General features: G+C 31.6%; 1 protein-coding gene across 3 annotated transcripts in view; it reads right to left on the bottom strand.

The window, feature by feature from the left end:
* Positions 1-339: 339 nt before the first annotated feature.
* IP3K1 (inositol-trisphosphate 3-kinase-like protein) overlaps positions 340-20,824 on the bottom strand; it is an 83,113-nt gene continuing 62,628 nt past the window's right edge. Inside the window, exons 1-5 of one of the 3 annotated variants that reach the window (XM_088183761.1) lie at positions 16,184-16,477; positions 2,772-2,948; positions 1,435-1,707; positions 785-1,360; positions 340-703 (exon numbers count right to left, since the gene is read on the bottom strand). In XM_088183761.1, the coding sequence (XP_088039887.1) occupies positions 635-703; positions 785-1,360; positions 1,435-1,707; positions 2,772-2,948; positions 16,184-16,306 (1,218 nt within the window). In that variant the 5' untranslated portion in view covers positions 16,307-16,477 and the 3' untranslated portion in view covers positions 340-634. Of the gene's footprint in view, positions 704-784; positions 1,361-1,434; positions 1,708-2,771; positions 2,949-3,044; positions 6,675-16,183; positions 16,478-20,824 lie in introns of those variants that run through there. The other 2 variants (XM_088183762.1, XM_088183759.1) reach the window with 2 other exon arrangements.

Raw genomic sequence — 20,824 nt, 5'->3', positions numbered from 1 at the left:
AAGTTGTATTTTTGAACTTGTCATTGTTCTGCAAATAGATTTGCAATATGTATATTTGTCAGTTATTTTTGATGAAATTTGTTTGTTCTGCTGACTTTAATTTATTTACGTTCTTTATAGCTGCCACTTTTAATGCATGCAGAGAACAATGTCTGAAAACGTACCGTCGTAAGCTCGAAATAGTCGCTTAAGTTACAAGTACCGCTAGTAATATATTTTTATTTTGTAATTTTTTGTGTTTGTGTTTTTTGTTGTTTTAATATTTTGATAAAATATAATAATGAAATAAAATCTTTGAAAAATAATTTTCGAAGATTTCATGAATAAAACAAATATTAAATTAAATTAAAATTTTATTTAAATAGTTTCCTTATTATATAAAACAGACTAGAAAATTGCTTTGCGTATATAATACACATATGTACACAATTAAGATTAAAACGCGTGCATCTGTGGACACTTGCAACGCGAAAATATTTTTCTAAGCTCCGTCCAATGCGAAAATCACTGTTCACTCCGACATTGTTTTATGAATCGATCGGCAGCAGATTCCGCAAAAAAATACTTTTCATAGCCGACAAAGACCAGCCGCAATAAAAAAATTTCATAGCTTTCACACTACGAAATCGTCACATCAACGTTCTACAATCGGAGCTTCGTTTTCAATCAGAGGAGGCTGTTCCAAATTGACGCTTTCCATAATCTATAAAAACAATAAAAAAAAAACAGTTATTAAAATGTAAATTTAATAAATAAATATGAATTAATAAAAAACAATAATCACCATTATAAGCCTGTCCAATCCGTACAAGAAGCCTTCCTCGTGATTTCCCTGCTTCCAGGGATTACGGTGATTTACGGTGATTCCTTCCGGAACTGCCTGCGTCTTAGCGAAGTCGATCAACCAAGCTCCGACCGAATTCTCGTCGAATATCAGGAACATACTGCTACCCACTACTTCGTAAGTCTTGAAATATTCGCACTGCTCGAACATAGTTCTGATTTCCTTCAGCTTCTTCACTATCTTCTGCCTGACGCCGGAACGTCCGCCCAAGAATCTAGCGATGGTCTTGGTGACTTGATCGCGGCTCTTCACCTTCTTCAAATCTTTCACGGGCGGATGACTCGGCATCTTGATACCCTCGATTCTAAATCCTTCGCTACTCGTAGAAGATTGCTTCTCTCTGAACTGCATGTATCTCAATTTAGTTACGGCACGGGCTTCGTGTTCGGCTTCGGTCGGCGCGCTCGGATCTACGGCGATCATCTTTTCGTACAGGTCGGTCCGGGCTGTCGTTTTCGAAACTTCCGATTCCAAGAACGTCCTAGTGCCCATTTTGATATCCATTACGTGAGGATCCTGTAATTAAAAAGCAATTATTAAATTGTATTTGTATGTAATTTGTTATTAGACGATCGATTTATAACACATACCTCAAAACCGTGCAACAAATCTTGCAATTCGATGAACTTTTCTCCACGATATTCGACTTCTCGGTAGTATTTAGGGACGGCGTTACGCATGTGCGGACAGGCTGAAAGAGCTTCATAAGCCCGTCTTTCGGTATCTTCGCATCCGGCGCGTCTCTTCCAAACGGTTCCGGGACCGGCCGGAGCCAGACTATCGGGGTGTCCGGATAATTGGAACCATTGAGCGCGTCCCTTCAATAGTATGTCACTAGCGGGCGCAGTAAGCTCTAAGGCATTCTGTAACAAAAAATAATGTTACATTATTAAAAACACTTATATTTTATACTAATATAAAGAAAATGTTTAAAGTATAAAATTGTACTGATACCGCACATAATTTAGGTTTGTGGCAAAAATACTGCTGTTCGGTATTACTATAGTATCAAATCTATGAGCAATAAGCATAACTTAAACACTGAATAAAACAGTTTATATTAAAAGGTTAATATAAGCTCCCAGAATAAATATTAGGTGGTCCGAATATATATTTAACACGAAGAATTATTTTAACAAAGCGCTCTATCGTTATTTCCGCTTCGTTCGTTGCTTTGAATTCCTTCGTTGAAAGTTATTCATGGGGTGTTCACTGATCTGACCAACAGTTTAGGTGCGAGCGAGATATGTATAAGATTTTCTAAAATAAATAATTTGTTGCCCATTTATATTTATAAATGTTTTTTTAATTCACATGATCATCCTATATTTTAATTCTGACCGTATGCTATTTTTATTCTAACCATTTGATATTTATTTTGATACTGACTCTGAATAATATAATTATGACCATTCATTATTTTATTTATGATTATCCTATATTTTTATTTACACAATTTGCTATTTATTCTGACCCCGAATAATAAAATTCTGACCATTTAATTTGTTGCAATGTGTAAATGAGCAAAGCATTGAAAATTGTTATTTTTATCAAGGATCATTGAAGAAATGTGCATATAGAAAGACCAATAAAAATGTGTTTGTGAGATGAATTTGTTAAGTAATCAAATAGCAGTTTACCGGAGTAATTGACAAATTATTTCTTGAGACTTTTTAATAATTTATAATTATTAAATTTATATGTACTTTCCTGTTATCGGAGGACAAATTTATTCTAAAAAAATATTTATTCATGGGGTATTCACTGTTTTGTCAGTACACACCTCATAAGTAACGTTTCTATTTAAAAAATGTAATTTATAATTGTACATAAATAAAAAAATGTATAAACAGATGAATAAATTTCACCCCTGTTAATAGGAAAATATCTATTTTGTTTCAAAAAAGAATATGAAAATAGTACTCACAATAGCCAAAAACTGCAATCGCTCCGAAGGTCTGTTGTTCTGCGCCGAGTGAACTACGGCTCCGGTGGCTCCGTTTCTCTTCCAGCGTTTCAGCATGGAAATAGTGTTTCCGTCGTTGCAGTTCTGCGTCTTCCATTTTTCATTATTTGAATCGCACTTTTCAGACGGTGGCGCCGCCTATTCGAACGGAACAAAAACAAACGATTAACACATGGTCACTGATGGCATGAGGGAAATGGATGCACTGAGCACAATCGAGAGGCGCACGCGTACCAAGGTTCTGAAAGGCAGACGGCGGGCGACAGCGGTCACTGTGCTACTGACGGTCATTTTCAAACTTGATTCTTGTTTTACAACTGAGATGCTACTTGCTTGGTCGCTTTCGAGCGAATGAGGCGGAGCGCGCTCGGGGGCCATTTATAGCCGAGCGTTTGACGTCAGAGGCCCCGGCCAGGGCTGTTCATTTCGCTTTTGCGAAACGCAACTGTCAAATTTACCCACAACTGTTGCCAGTAGTCGCGTTCGTAATTACCCCCTCCCCACTTCTTAATTCAATTCTTTTTTAATTACTTATCAAATTAAAAAAATAATTTTAAATAAATAATACATCAAATAATTTAAATGAGCACTGGCCAGAACAATGAATAACTTTGCAACAAATATTTTTTCCTATTCAAATGGGAAAACATTTTATATCATATTGCATCAGATAGTGTCCGTAAACTAGACAATGTTATAAAGGAACGAACAATACAATGGTGGTCCCAAAAAATTCGTGCTGGAGACAAGAGCCTTGAAAATTAAGAATGTCGTAGTTATATTTTTTAGTTGATAACGATCAACTGAATGCGTCAATAGAAATAAGATACGTACAATACGTACAACAAAAGTAAGACGTTCATAATTTTATAGTTATGGATTACGAGTTGCCAAGATAAGCAGAAAAGTTTAGCAAACGAACTAAGTAAAAATTTGTTTTGCGCTTCTTTTATTTATTTTTAATGTTCATCGAAAAGTGAATAATTTACGTCTACAAAAACGGACCTTTAAGGATTTCACAAAAATCGTGGTGACTTCTTGTCTGCGGTATATATTATTCACCAAAAAATAATGAATCATAGTGAAACCATTACAGTTGAGAGTTTTTGTCGATAAAATAACTGAGGTATAATTTTCTTACACGATTATGCGCAAAAATTGTTCGTGTTTGAAGGGACATCATTGAGGGGAGGGGGGGCAAGTGAGTTAATAATATTACGATGTTTTAAAAATGTAATCCTATCCTTACCGATATTACTAACTTCTGATATAAGAGCATTAGTTAAAGTAAATTCAAACCAAATTTTGGTCAAAAAGAGGTGCAAAAACAATTATCTCTTCTCAGAAGTAAAAATTTCATGTCAAAAGCAATAAAATCGTGTCGGCGCCGTCGCAATGGAAACGCTTGGTAACGGGCGTTCCCACTGCGACGGCGACGGCACGATTTTGTTGCTTTTGACATGATTTATAATACGTACCAAAATGATAAAAATAATTAAAATAAAAAGCATATTTTAGTTTGCTGGTTTCGACCTGAGAGCAAAAAAGGTCGTTAGCAAAAGTTCATAAAAAAACACGCCTTGCAGTGTGGTGGGGAGTACACTGATATAAACTAAATCGCAATATATAAGTACAAAAACACTTGTATAATTATCTTTGACGTTTACATCTATATAAAAAAATGTGTCGGAATGAATTTTGAACCGTTTAAAAAATTCCGGGATTTTCCATTTTTTATATGTGACATGAATGTGTTTATTAATAAATATATTTATTGTTATTTTCTGCGAATTACACAGATAATAACAATCAAAAAATATTAATATGACTGGGGTAATAGCGAACATAATTTAATTTGATCTAAAGGCGTGCTAAATGGTACAACTATAACATTAATAATAAGAAAAACTTCAATATACATACATATTTGTAGAATTTCACTAGAACGCAAATTTATTTCTTAAAAGGCATTCATATCATAATATTTTTTAAATAGATAAGGTACTTGTTTAGAATGACTTGGCTTGGCCCTAACGGCTACGAAAACGGCCAACAATGTTTTGCTACATAAATTTGCTACATATATTCTAAAATTTAAACAGATAGTTGCGAATAAGCTATAGAAAGTGTGCGTTCCTTAGAATAGTGAACACCCCATGACTAGCTCTAGAACGAATCTACTGAAAAGGAGGACTATATAAATTGGCAACAAGATCTACCAAATCATTGGTTTCTGAGCATGGCGCTGACATTCTAAACAGGTACCAAAATAATATTTAATGTAAATAAAATTTAGTCTTACCTAATTCTTTCATAGATTTATAATACAATTTACAATAAAAATAGCAAATATTGGCGCTAATAGAAAAGTACAGTTATATGTGTAATAATTGTTTTACACGATCATTATTCTTACATTAAACGCTCGTATTTGTAGAGAAAATTCTAAACATATTGTGATACATATTCACATGTTATCTGATTTGAGAAAATATGTAATTTTTTGCATAATCATTATATTATATTTCATCTTTGGGTGCTCAGTACCGACTGTGGCACAACAATGACTCTTAAATGCTCGCAAACTAACGAAGCTTAGACTTAAACATATACACGTTACAGTTTGATATCTTTGTAAGTCAAAAAAATATTGCTAATTTTAAGAATATTTTACTTTTTGTTGAAAAAATAATGACAAAATTACTATAGTATTGGCAGTGTGCGCCATTGACTTTTTTGTGCTAATAAATAAATTACTGCTACTGTTTGAGATTTTTTAACAGCATTCTTCACTTATACAATCGCCGCTTTGTATACAATGGCACTGACTAGAATAAATTATCAGGAAAATGTGTACTAAATTCGATATATGTGCAAATGAGAACAACGTTCTCATAAAATAAAATGCAGAGAAGAGAACCTATCAAAAATCTACTCGCATCGACATTAACGTTAATTAATACGCATTTTCTGACCACTTCCTCTATAGGCATCGACTTCCTGCAAACTATAATATTATACATTATTTTTTATATGGAAATTTAATCATTAAAGTGTGTAAATTACTGCAAAAAAAAAAACCCGCGGACAAAGAACCGTTTCGTCAAATATCCACTCGTTTTATTTGCTCGTTCTCTTCTAAATTACAAAACACTTGCACAAACAGTTATCGAATGAGATAAACAGAGGCGAATAAATCTGAGTATGTTACATTATAAACAATCCATTCACTACAAGTAAAACCGAAAGCCTTCGAACTGAACGAAAGTGTAACAACACGCGACTGATATAATTTATATAAATAAAACACAATTGAAAAGTCGATAGAGAGTATGTTTTTTTTTTTATGAACATGTGATATTAAAAATATGAAAAATAGCACCTGTAAATACATGTCTGTTACTATGTGAATTGGTTACAATTTTATCACCAATGTAACGACCCAAATCCATTATCGCCAATTATTATTCGAGAATAATTGCTCTAATATACACAGTATAAATATGTACATGGATAATGACATAATAGTGCGCCTTGTAACAATACTGAGGTTATCTTTATATTTTATCGGAACTATATTAACCTCACGAATTATTCACACATAGTTTTTACAATTCAGATGAGATCGTGTATACTCAAAAAAAATACAAGTCGATGCATTTTTTAAAGAGAAAGTTACACAACGTTTAAAATTTTGTCTATGAATTGGTCATTGATTCACAATGTTTTATTTGTGAATAGCTATGTATTGAGTCTCTATTTACACATTTGCAAGAACGACACTAAAAAAATATGAGAATAAATTAACTGAATTCACACGTACAACTGAAAGCAGAGATTGTCAACTATTTTTAGACGTGCATAGTAGTACTTATTAAAAATATTCTAAAAAAAATATTTTTATTTTTGTTGTTGAATATTAATTATTTACCTAAAAAAAGAGAAAAAAGTAGTATCGGTTTTTTGATCAACCTTTGAAAAATATTTCAAGCATGAAGTGGTTAATATAAAATCATAAATTTTACATGTTTTTTTTTGTATAATAACGTACAGAACAATAATAAAATATGTGCTATTACACTAGCGATTAAATTTAATGTGTTCCACGTGAATTTGAGTGTTTATTATTTTTAAGTGCAAATGTTTTTTTTAGATATATTACTATTATGGTAGTAATCGCAAAAATTTCAACGATAATCTAATCTATAATTAAATGTAAATAAAAGTTACGTAACCAGAACTTTTTGTTAATTTTACAAGATAAATATTATTAAAAATTCAACATAACAGACAATAAACTATAAATAAATATTATATTAATGTACAGTTCATCTAATAAACGATTTACTATATGATAAAATCACTTATTTATGATTAAAAAAGTGGATAGGCATTATTTAGATGTGTTTTTCATGAAACGGTTATGCGCGCGTTAGGTGCCGAAAATGTTTAACGATAAGATCCATGTTGATAAATACATAAAAATATCTTCCTAAGATGTTTTGAGTCATTTCCAACATTTATAAATATTTTCTGGACCTTGTAAAGTCAAGTTCATATTCTAGAGTCGCAATTCCTACGTAAATAATGGCGTAGTACGGCCATAATTAAAGCACATTTGCAAAATTAGCGCACACCCACAATCAACATTTTTGGACAAGTTCTAGGCCATCGTTATAAGCGTTATTTTTTAATCAACGTCACTCTTGATTAAGCCCACAAACACATTCATACATTCTGTGATATTGACGTAACGAACGGACACTGCATCGTGACCGAAATTCCTACTACTTGTAAAACACAAGACAACAAAAGCTAAGACCCACTTCCTCCATAGCTGCTTGCGTCACGGAATGCCACCTGAGAACCGAGAGAGTGAGACAGACTGGACAGGACTGCTGACGTCAGCAAAAGGAAATCGTGGTTTGCAACACCTTGACGGATAGAATAACCAGTCGAATGAATTTTGGCGCGACAAAACAGTATAAAAACAGATGGAATCTCTAAAACACTGTCGGAAACGCAGCTTTGACCAATGAAAGTGGGTCATCATAGATTGCGCTCTATATGGAAAGCGATTCGGTTAAGAATTTTGCAGTTGCCCTAGGGCAGAACGTCTGTGATGTTCATCGGTGATTCACAATCGACACAGATGTGAAGTTAGCGAATAATATGATTAATAAAATAAGATGATCTGCGTCATTTGTGGAATGAGTTGTTCCGGGAAAGAACGCTGATTTCACGCCGCAAAAGTTCCCTGCAGATGTTACTTTTTTACTTTACTAAGAAATTGATTTTCATCATATGTTCGATATCTATAACTCACCGAGCGTTCCCACTGATAAACACAATTAAACTATATTTTAATAGAAGAGCATACAAATTATCATTCTTAATCAAGAGTTTCATAAAATGCAATACAATCATGCCGTTGTCGTCGTAGTGTGAACGATCGGTTATCGAGCGCTTTTTTTTTATCTGAGCTTAAATTTTCATAATCGACTTTTATCGATCGAGCAAATACCCCACCGTGCGACGGCACGAATAAACGATTTGGATGAAACACATTAAAACCAAATTTTGCCGAATAGAAAAGCACACTTCTCAAAACACTATGTTTTCAGTCACTTCATTAGTGTTTTCTTAAAAGATATAATTGATTTTGTCTTACAAATCCATAATCATAATGAAGAGCATACAGTTTAACTATAAATCAATGTTTAGATAAAAATAGCTAGATTTATAGATATATTATTGAAAATATTTGTTTATCTCCATCTATGATACTATATTATTCTATCGATTAAATTTGTTTTAAAGCTCATTAGACAGAATAAATTGACTAAATTTGTGAAATATATTATCTTAACAAAGATATTTATATATTTTAATGATTATCTTTGTGTAAATGGTTATTTTATACACTTTTCAACTACATCATTGTTTTTTATTAATACGTAAATAGGTGTTTTTATATTGCATCATAACAAGAATAACAAATACCATTAAAACATATTCTGAGAATTAATTACATTGAATTTTTATTAATATTATTTTTTCACATCTCTATAAATGAAAAGCAGATATAAACATTGCGACTCTCTTTGAATTTATAACTAATAACTTAAAATTCTGAATATATAATATTTGGTCTGTAAAATCTGTAGAGCTCTCAAAAGCAATTTTTAATAGAAAAGCAATTAAAATTATTGGAGTTGAGGTAAGTTATGTATATTCATACAATAGACGAGGCAGAAAGTTCTAATAATGACTTCATTTAAAAAAGCAATTATAAAAATGAGAAAATATTCATTGCTGTGTAAGAAACACAGATTGGTTCCATTTACTTTATTTGAGATAAAAATAACATAGTAAATGGATATAAAGCTGTACAAATTACATTTAAATCTACTGCTTTAAAAGGTTTCTATACTATAATTAAAAATATATTGCGGGCAAAAAATAAAAATTCATTGTAAAATAAAAAAAATTAAGTCAACAGCGGTAATTATATCGAGTTCGATAACTGTTCACAGACTACTTCTAATTGCTATATGCATATAATGGAAAACTTTGCTAAACAGACGAATATGGGCATAATTAGCATATGCCAACATCCTCCTCCTCCGTTTATTTATATAAATTTTATAGTTGACAAATATAACCTGAGGAGCTAGTCTCAAAAACGTGATTGTCTTTAACGTATTTATAGCTGCGTTAATTGGCAATGCTAAGTAATATAACTATTGCAATATGGATTATATTAATAGATTTTTCTTAATGATTTGATAGTGTGATTAGATAGGAAAATCAAATAATAAAATTCTCTGATAAAAGATTTTTTTTGAGTGATGACAACCCCGAAATTTTCATATTGATATAATTAAAATCATGTCTATATGTAAAATATAATGTTAAAATAAAAAACATTAACTATTGATGTTACAACAACTATTTATTTTTCATCTCAAAAATGCAGGACAGTTAAATTGGGAAATTGCTTAGTTACTATATTGAATTATTCTCTTGATATTATGGTTTTATTTTATGCAATACTAGTTTAATGCGTTACAAATATTAAACACAAAACTAGGGCGAAGTAAGTAGGTCAGATAAAAATATGCATATTTGTGCAACGAGCAGTCATTATTTTAAACATAAACAATTACAATTAAAAATATGTTAGTAGACAAATATTAATTTGTATTAGCTCTTATGACATTATACCATCTTTCTAGAAGATATTTTATTCCATCTACAACTAAACTCAAAATGATAAAAAAACACAGCCATGATTTTTAAATAAAAATAACATTTTAAACATGAAATGTTACATGTTTATCCGCGAGGGAAATTTAGTGCTCGCCCACTTATTGCACTTTTATGACCGATGCGCTTCTTTTTTAGAATCAGTTGCAACCTGTCATCTGAACATGTTTGAGACGGCCGTTAAATATAATAAATAAACAAGTGTGAGATCTGTCAACTTTACTTGATGGTTGCATCGCTTATACTAAATATTGGTTTGAGCCTTTAATTAACGCGTAATCTAATGAGGAAAAATTTTAAATTAAATTGAAGTTGAATCAGAATATAATAAAACATTTTAATAAATAAATTTCAAGCATATTCAAATTACTAAGCGGATCACCGCAATTCTTTCAAGGACCATCAGTAGTCCGTGGACCGCTGATCTAGATGTTTCTGAATCTGAATCTATTTAACAATTAAACTTTAGCTGTCGTAACAAGCTATTATTTAGAACAGAAATAAATTTACCAATTAGACTTCTTCTCATTTCTCAAAAAGAATAAGCGGCAATACTACTGTACTAAATCACTTCACTTAGAATAACGAGAGTTAGAGCCGAATTCGTATTAAGCGTAGCTAAGCTAATTTTACCGAAAATTAAAAAAAAAAAAAAAGTCTGATTCCACCCACAATGATCACTATTGGGAAAATATTCATGAACTGGAAGGGGCGTTCGACTATACTTCAATTCTCAATAAGACTGCCGTATTTAATCACTTCTATAAACCTAAACTTTAGTAGCACTTTGCTTCCGATTTGAATAACGAAAGTTCAGCTAAACTCGCAGTAAACAAAGCTACACTGAATCGACCGCGATGACTCTTAGAAGCCTGAGCCTAGAAGCCTAAAAATTATTTTTTTGCACTAATTATACAGAAATATTTCAAACCGTTGTGATTTAAAAATAATTTATAAATAAAAAGGTCGAAGAGAGCAAGGTCTAGATAATATGGCGGATGCTTGAAAATATCTTAAGCAAACTCTAATAAAATATTTTGGTAAAACATTTTCGCTACATTTTAGTCAATTTTTCAGATTAACTTTCAACTGTAAATGTTGGATTTCAGAAGTTTTAAATTCCCATTAAATATAGACTGTCCATTTTAAAGATAATTTCATGTAGCAAGTGTTTTTTTGTAGATTGTACTAAAAAAAAGACACTACTTAAAACACGATTCATTAACTTAGCAGCCTTCACACGATAATTGGTTGACTTCCATCTTTATCGTGATCTCTATTGAGTTTTAAGGTGGATCAGCATTTAACTTATAATCATCAGCCTTCAGTCATTGGTTTATCAACACATTGAGTCAACAAAAGTCACTTGCATCTTCACCTTTAAGTTATTACCTTTAAAAATACTATTCTTTGGCTATGTTGAAACTAAACAAAAAGTATATATTGCGTGTCTTTTTTATACAATAAAAATGTTTTAACGTAAAATCTTATGCATTTTTTTTGATTGAGTAACACTGTATCATGCTAAATACGTAAAAGTCAAAAATAGCTCTTTTCTTGCTTCTGAACAACCAAAAAAGCAGTTCAAAGCGGCTGAAAGCTGTCGTAAACATCAACCTAAATCGTTCGTTTTATAAAAAGCATACCGAATCCGCAACTATTAACTGAAAACTCTATTCGAATCACCAAAACGTCTTTTCAAAAAGACCATAGCTATCGCTTATGTATCATGTTTACAAAAAAATACCTGCGTCACTATTCGTTTTGCGTTCAGACCTGAACACTTCTACGTGACAATAATCTATAAGCACCCACAAACGACGATCGCGGAACAATGCTAAAGATGCAAATCAGATCTCGGGATATCTCACGATACGTAGTAGATACTTTTACAAATTTAGTTTACATAAGAAACACGTGGCTACGTTCGAGTAAAGGCTGAAAACCAAAAGACGTCACAGCAACTTTGTATCTTTCATTGTATTATGGCGAGTATTGAACCCTTTGACTTTTGCGTCAGTGAAACGAACTAAAATAACTAACCATATACGCGTTTGAAGAATCGCGTTGCAGCCGTAAAGTAAACATAAATCTCGACAAATGCGGTAGAAGGACACGGAATCCTAATTTGAAGAGTAGCAATGAACGTGGCCCACTTGCGAGTGTTCTCCGTGAAGGTTTTCTGGTGAAATGCCTTCTGGTTATAAATGTGGGACAACCGCTTCACATTGACGTCATTTGCAACATTTAAGAAACTTGATTGATTAACAATTAGCAAGATAAGAGCTGTGAAATTATAACTTTGCGACAAACAGGCAATTGGGTTTCTGCGAGAGAAGCAGCAATTATTTTTTTTAATTAGTCCGCCGAGAGCGAACCCGGCCCCTGAGAAAACAATGATTCTGGGCCTCATGACAAAAATGGCGCTTTATATATTTTTTAAATCGTAATATAATTTCTTGAATAATTAACAATAAATTAATCACAGTTGCGACATATTTTCTGAGATCATATTTTACGCGAAACATTTAATTAAGTATTAAAAATATCTACTTAATAATTAGTCGTGTTTTCATTACTACTCAGTGTTGCCATATAGTGAATTTCTAGTCCAGGGCAAAAGCAATAAATCGTGCCATCGCGGTGAACACGCTCGAATATCAAGCGTTTATTTTCAAATTTTTTATAACAATATTAAGAGTGAGAATCGAATAAAGCATATCTAAACCTATTGATAGCGGTATCGCCGTACATGTACGGCGATCGATCTTTCACTGTTTTGAGGTATCCCAGATAGTTATATATTTACATATATGACGGAAGAAATAATTAAATAATAATAATAATCAAATTTGATTTAATAAAATTGATTTTTATAGAAATAATGACGAAATAAATGGGCATAACAAAAAATATTTTAAATTGATTTTATAAAAAATATTGAGAGTCTTTAAATTAATATAAAAAAATGCACAAATTCTATAAAAAATATGTAAAATAAATTAACGAAATTAATAATAGAAAAGAGTTAGAATAAATTATAAAAACATACTACTACACAAAATTAGTAAAATAAATCAAAGCAATACAACGTTTAGAATCACTGATTTATTTTTATAGTTTACTATAAATGCAATATAAAATTATAATTAATTATGGAAAAATACATAAAATTAACTCGCTCCCATTAACAAATTAACAGATGTGTATAAATGAACTCACTACTCAAAGGGTCAACAGCTTTCCAATAAAGCATGCATATTTTAAAACATCTAGCACGGACACACTCTTTTTTATGCAATCATTTTTTTTATTTTAACAATAAAAAATATTCACTCAAATTTATTTTTAGCCGGAAAAAGGCTTTAGAAGAATGAGAATACTCGATTTGACATTTTTTTTAAATTATTGAGAAGAAACACTAATAATAAGGAACTGAAGTATTTAACCGAATTAAAACTACGTAGAGCAATTAAAAAGCTTGCACAAAAGTTTAGCGTTAGTATCACTTAAAACTGCTAGAATTGTCAAAAAATCTTGAAAAGTGGGTACCGCACGAAATGAACGAAAACCAAAAAATTTGCAATTTTTACATAAAAATTATTCTACGCTTTTTTCGTGTAACATAAACAATTAATTTGTCGATCGTATTGTATTGTATTGTGTGACAAAAATTTGCTTTCTTAAAAAAAAATATACCTAACGGTGGCATAAAAATGAATCCTGAAAGCATTCCGCAAAACCGAAATATACCAAAAAATAATTACGGTATTATATTAGAATTATTGTTAAAAAATCGAAAAAAGAGCTAATTTTCTTAAACACATATCACACGAATGACCCTCTAAAATTTGCACGATTTAAGCTATCAAATCTAATATAATCATCAAATATTTAATTAACAGAATAGCGCTTATATTCTTCAACGAATCAGATGCTGCTAAAAGTGCATTTAAAGATTTTATTAAGGAATAAAATTCCAATGGTGCTTCTTTATTATTAAAAAGTTAATTAATATCTGACAATATTAAATTTTAATTTTAAGACCATAAAACACAATTTAATAGCAACTTATGAAAGAAAAATAAATATTTTATATAAAACACGTTGATATATTAAAATATAATATCTGAAAATAATCTTAGACATACAGACAAGAGAGAAACTAAATAGATTGATTGATAATAAAAATTCATGTTTAAGAAAACAAATAATTTAATAAATAGTTATTTTAAATCAAATACACACTGATTGAGAATCGGTTTAGATACGCAAAGGTATGCGAAAGCGTGCATACACTTCCCGTTTTAAAGATATGAATGGTGTCAGGTATCACAAACTTTTTTTTTACATGTTTATTATCTTTGTAAAGATATTTGTATTTAAATACCTAATCTCAAATCGGATTTTCACGGACGTCCGCGCGATTATGAATTATTATCGCGACTTACCGGAACAACCTCGTTTACGGTTGTGATAGTAAATTTTTGTACAGAAAGTCAAAGTACACAGATCAAATTGGATCAATGAAATGTGTAAAATCATTTACGTCATTCAATAGATAAGGCAAAACGTAACGATCTTTGTCTTTAGGGCAGGAAAGGGACTTTGCTTTGTTTAGAATTGGATCACAAAACCGCAAACAATTTTATGAGTATATTAGTATATTATAGTTGTTTTGTTGTACAAAAAAACATAGGGAAAATATTTTTTAAGGCTTATTTCATCCGTCACAAAAGTTGTGTCAATAATGTGTCAGTTAAAAAAAACAACGAGTGGCGCTAAAGAATAAATTATCATATATGTTTATTATTAAAAATATTTGAAGTAGTAATTTAGGTATTAAAATACCAGATTTTCAGGCTGACTTTTTTATATATTTTTTTATATAATCGTTTAGATGTAGTTATTGATGCTAGATATACACATTGATTAAATGTGATATATTTTAAGTTCTAACTTTCTTTTAATAAAATAATGAGTGCGACTTTATTTTTAAAGAATTCGGTGAATTTATGAATATAAAAAAATAATGTTTTAATATTTTTATTTATATAATATATTTTTTAGATACTAAATATATCAAAAAACATTTTTAATATTTTTACTTTTCTTTCTACGATTTTTTAGGAATTTTTAATGTTTTTAATAGACGTCATTTTAATACAAGATAGCAGATTAAGTGCCTAACAAACTTATCCAAGATATATATAAAATATTTTTTTAGCCGAGATAACTATAAGGTAAAAAAGTATTTTATGTATATTATAATATTTTTGATGAGATTATATTTAACGGAGCTGAAAAGAATTTTTATTACTGTTATGACGGGACGCCATTTTGAAACAAGATGGCAGATAAAATGGCTAACAAACTCAGCTTAAATATTTGCTAAGAAAAGTTTTTAGAATAAGCATATGAAAATTTAATTAAAACTACGAAATTTACTGTGATCAAAAAATCAATATATCCCATATATACATTTTTTTATTTTATTATTTTTAACGGAGTTATGATGATTTTAATGTTATGAAAAACTGCCATTTTGAAACAAGATGGCGGATCAGACTAGCTAATTTTTTTCAACTTAAAATCATATATAGGGGAATTTAAAAACTGCTTGAAAGGTTTATCAATTAATATAGCCTAAAATAACGTATTTTATTTTTTCTGTAGCATTAATGTTTCTAGAGATCCTTTTATGGCTTATTCTCATATTATATGTCTTTACTACAAAGGCTCTGGTATTCGAAATATGGTGTATTGACGTATTATAATTGACACAAGAATACAAGTAAAAAAATTGCTTTTTTATATATATACATAATGTATTTAAATGTTACTATGCCTTTATATTTATATCCCTATCGTAAGTAAATTATTTATTTTAATCATTATAATGCGACTTTATCCCCTTCTACACTTTTAGAAAACCGTTTGACAAGGACATTCATTTAAATCAATGCTTCAATAAACGATTTTCATTCATATATCATAAATTTAATCCATTTAAGCGTATCCAAGCAACATATCAACATCGATCGATATCGAAACGTTCTAGATGCTTTAAAAATATTTTTAGACAATACAAGTTATTGACTCACGTTGGTCTTATTCTTGAATTTCTTGAATTGTATAATCTTCTCGTATTGATCGAGAGCCCTCAGGCATATGCGTGTTGTTAACCTCTGCAAACGAGCCGGAGGTTCGCACAATCCACCGTTCATTTTCGCACGTGTTGAACGAAAATTGGAAAAATGTTCCAATTGCAGAATTTCACCAAAACCAATTTCGGTCCAACGTCACTTTTTAAACGTCACAATGAGATTGAAAACGATAGTTATCGACGAACATACCGCGGCGCAAGCGCGTTCGAAGCGACTGAACGAACGAAAGCCAACCGTTCGTTAGCGGGGCCATAGTTGGTTAACCCTGAAACGACCGAGTAATTTGTAACTTTTATATTAATGTATACGTTCTATTTTAAGGTCCTGATACATTTAATGACACTATATACCTATTTTTACTTATAAAATCTTATCTGATGATTCGAAGAATCGATTTAGGTGTAGTCAATGATATCTATTGATATATTATAAGTAAATAAATATCTTAAAATAATCGACTTAAAAGTTTGATGAGAAATCAAGCTATTAAACGCATTACTTTAGTCACAAAGTTCTAACAGTAGCACTCTAGAAAGCTAGAACAACAAAAGCGCTAAATAGCTAAACAAAACACGAGCGCAATCTTACAATAATTATAATCTACAATAATTATAAAATAGTCAGGCATTATTTAAAAAAAACATTAGCTTCGAGACACATGCCTAAAAACAATACGCATGGCCTTTCACATTTGTCATCCATAAATTGCCATATGAAAGTTACGCTTTCAGGAGGCGGAGCTTAACAATAATGTCTTAACATAAGCGAATATAATACCGGTATAATGTCTTTTTTTAGGTTAGGTTTGGGTTTGAACAGCACGGGAAACGCATTGGGGAGTAACAACTGAAACAAGTACCGCTTTTTTATTCTAGAATTTAAATATTATATTGTTATTTTTTGAGAATTGAGTTTTTTTTATGATAGAATATAAAAAATATTTGCATGAGTTACATTTTTGTCATGATTTTGGTGATATTTTAAAGCGAATTAGCGTAACTATGATCTTTAACGTATAATAGTTTCGAATGTTTAATTTTATTAGATTATATTACATATTATGAAAGACTATGATGGACGAAATGTTTTCTCTGAGCAGTGGTGGAGAAAATGGCGGATGGATTATGTCGGTGGAAGAGTCTCAGAGGTCTTGTAGGTGACGTGGCAGCGACAGTATTGCTCTGTAAGGTGTATGCCCTCTCAGTATGTAAGTGTCCATGACCGTATGTTGTCCGCGGACGAGTGGGCGTCTGCTAGTCTTTGGTCAAGTGTCTGCGGAGTATGCCAAGTGACTACATTCTCCTCATTAGAGTCCAAGCTCAATTATTCAGGGCTGCAAAGCTTGCTGACCAATCACAATCATGCAGCGATCATACAGACAATCGTTGCACTCACTTCTTAAAACAACGAAATAAGTATCTGCCTTTAGAAAGTGACATTTGCTTGATGGATATCGCCGTGGTTGGATTGTGTAACGGGAATGTTAGGCCTTACAGTGCTATTTGTCTTCCGGCGATATATTGTTTCTCGTGACCGTTTCATAACAAAGAAATATTCATTCAATGCACCGGAGAATTCTTGCGTGTTGTTTATTGAGGAACACTTTTTTTCTAGTCATAATCACTTGAACATGTTAATAAATGAAGTTCCATATAAATCTGATTGATAATAAAAACATAACATCATCGCGGTTAATTTTTCATAATACCGAGTGCTATCGCTGTTTTACTTTCCTTTGTACATAAACATTAAAACCACAAACAGACCGACTTACAAGTTTGGGGTTTTACTAGGTGAAAACACGCTAGAGAACGAAAATAGCATATTCGTAAAAACCTATATGTATAATGCATATGATATTTTTTTAAGAAGCTTTTGCTCTATTCGAATGTAAATTATAATCAGTAACAATCTTACATGATTGATCAGTGAAAGCATAAAGACCGTGACCCTACGCTTGCGCGCGTGAATCGTTTGCAGGTTGCAAATTTTCCGGCAGTTAACCTAACTCGCTGCTTTCATTTCTGTATTTATATAAAATAAATTCATTGCTTTTTCAACGGATATTCTTTTTTAAATATTTATTTTAATCTATGCGAAAGTCGCAATTTTCCTTCACAAACCAGTTTTCCTTACCAATATTTATATACACTCAACCAAATCCAAAACAAATATTATTCATATGCAAAAAATACACTGACCAGGATGCTGTCTGACCGCAGATTCTCCACTTTTTTCGGCACACCCTATATGCATTTACAAACAGGCACACGTTAGTCACATTGACGTGCCGGCGATGATCCGAGGTATGCCTTATATCCGCTTACTCTGTGACTCACTAGCACGTGGTCGAACCGGAATCGAACCGCAAACCTTCCGTACCCCACATGTTAATGCACGGTTGAAGCAACCGGATAATCTAAATGCGGGTAGCCAAGAATACGGGGCAAAAATGTGTGCCGCATGCAATAGTGCCACTATTTATCGAGTCGTTGACTTCTTGGGACATTTTGGAAGTCAAGATTGACCACGTGGTCAGAAATGGAACATGTGTTTTGGAGTCGAATCAATTTATTAATAGAGGGAGAAAGCAATGATCGGTTGGTAACACGAGCTGCTAGCACTTGAACAAAGAAACGAGTTAATTCTATTGTTCAAGCGCTCAATTTATCCACGCAGGTTGTTCTTGTCTTGCGTAGAGTTACAATGACTCAATTTGAATTTTGGTGATAATTTTTTATAGGAAGAACCTTGTTTGTTAGAAAAATAAATTGGCCAATGTGTTCATTAACAGAGCTCAATATAAACTTGATAAGAGGGTTTTTGATTCATATTTAAATGACAAGATGGAATAATATTGCCAAATACAGAAAAATTATATTTATGTAGGGCATATTAGAAAGGTTGTGAATGTGCTACTTTACTAATGATCTCATGATAGTGTGTAAAATTCCAGCTGGAGATCCGCAGGATAGTTATTTAGGGCAGTTCTTATTAATTGTATATGTTACAACAGTGAGCATCACATCTTCCACTTTTTATCCAAAGCACACGCAAAGCACAGAGTTGACAGCAAGTTTCTGTTATATTACATATATATTATTTATATATTTTGTACGAAATGGGGCAAAATATTTATTTTTATAATCGGATGTGACCCAGACGAAAACCTGGAAATGAGCATTGCCGCTTCAACAAGAGCAAGCGAGACAATGAATATTCTTACACGTATGTATGGCTTCTCCCTCGCATTAGTAAACATATAATTCAACTAATAAGCGCTAGCGAACTGTATTCAAACCAAAACCTAACCTAAACGAAAACCATATTCAGCTTGACTAAGTTCTAAAACTAATTATAATTTTTCAGGTTATAGAGAATGTGTTTTTTTTTAATTAAGTTATTTTTTCACAATCTTAAATATAATTTCATCAATCAATATTAGATTCGGTACACGTACGTTCGTAACATTTTGGCCTTAACAGGTGATGTATCGGCCTATAACGAAATATTGTACACCGGTGGCGTTCACAACTGTCAGACCACGTTGCTTTTTTACAGGTTGCACGCCTGTCAAATGACTATATAAATTCACTAGCACCTCTCAGGCAAATTATAATTTCAATGGTAATATATGATATATTAATAACACGGTACATGCCAGTTAGCACGGACACCACGCTCTTAAAAAACGGTCCCAGCTGTAGTGACATCTATTGATTATTTGTGTAGCACAATAATTTATAATTAATAGTATTTGTCACCGATTTCCGGACTATCAGTCCAGTGGTTTATATTTATTTATAGGTTGATTTACTCAGTTGGTACATATTTGCCCGTTGTAACGCATTTTGGCTAACGCCTGTCAGGTTACAACGGAAGATTTAATAAAATCTGTTTAGGCCAAAAAATATATATTTTTTGGCCTAAACAGATGATGCATCGCCTTATAGCTATTTTCTAAAATAAAATATTGTACACTGGCGGCGTACAATATTTAACATGTGGCGTTCACAACTGTCAGTTTAAGACCACGAAAATGAAAGTTTAGAACAGCGTATAAAATCACTAGCATCTGTCAGGCAAATTGTAATTTTACTTGTAATATACACTAATAATACGGTAATTTTCAATTGGCACGACACCACGCTCAAATTTTATGATTGCGAAACGTACATTTGCTGTTTACACCAAAACATAACCTAAACAAATATAATAACTGAATAATGATTAATTTGTTTGTCAGGTTTGGGTTTGAACAGTGGGGAGTAGCAACTGCTATTTTTATAGCGTGGTGCTGTGCTAACTAACAAGTACTAATATTACAGACTTGAACAGGAAACTCCATAAATAAATAAAAAATATATTGAAAACGAAAAATAGTCAATATAAAACCGAATCATATAATCGTTGACAATCTTTACTTTCGCTCTTTAAAACAAAGAGTTATACTTTAATTATTGAAATACTTCAAAAACTCACCCCCAAAATATAAAAAGCGTGCCGCTATTGCGACCCTAAGACAGATATTTAACACAATATAATATTAATATAAGGTGTCTTGAGTTTTTTTTATAA

The sequence above is a fragment of the Plectrocnemia conspersa genome, unplaced genomic scaffold (genome assembly GCF_051122295.1).
Source record: "Plectrocnemia conspersa isolate PC_06_02 unplaced genomic scaffold, ASM5112229v1 ptg000003l, whole genome shotgun sequence".
NCBI lineage: Eukaryota > Metazoa > Arthropoda > Insecta > Trichoptera > Polycentropodidae > Plectrocnemia > Plectrocnemia conspersa.
Note: the sequence above shows the minus strand (reverse complement) of the source record. Positions and strands in the feature narration are given on the sequence as shown.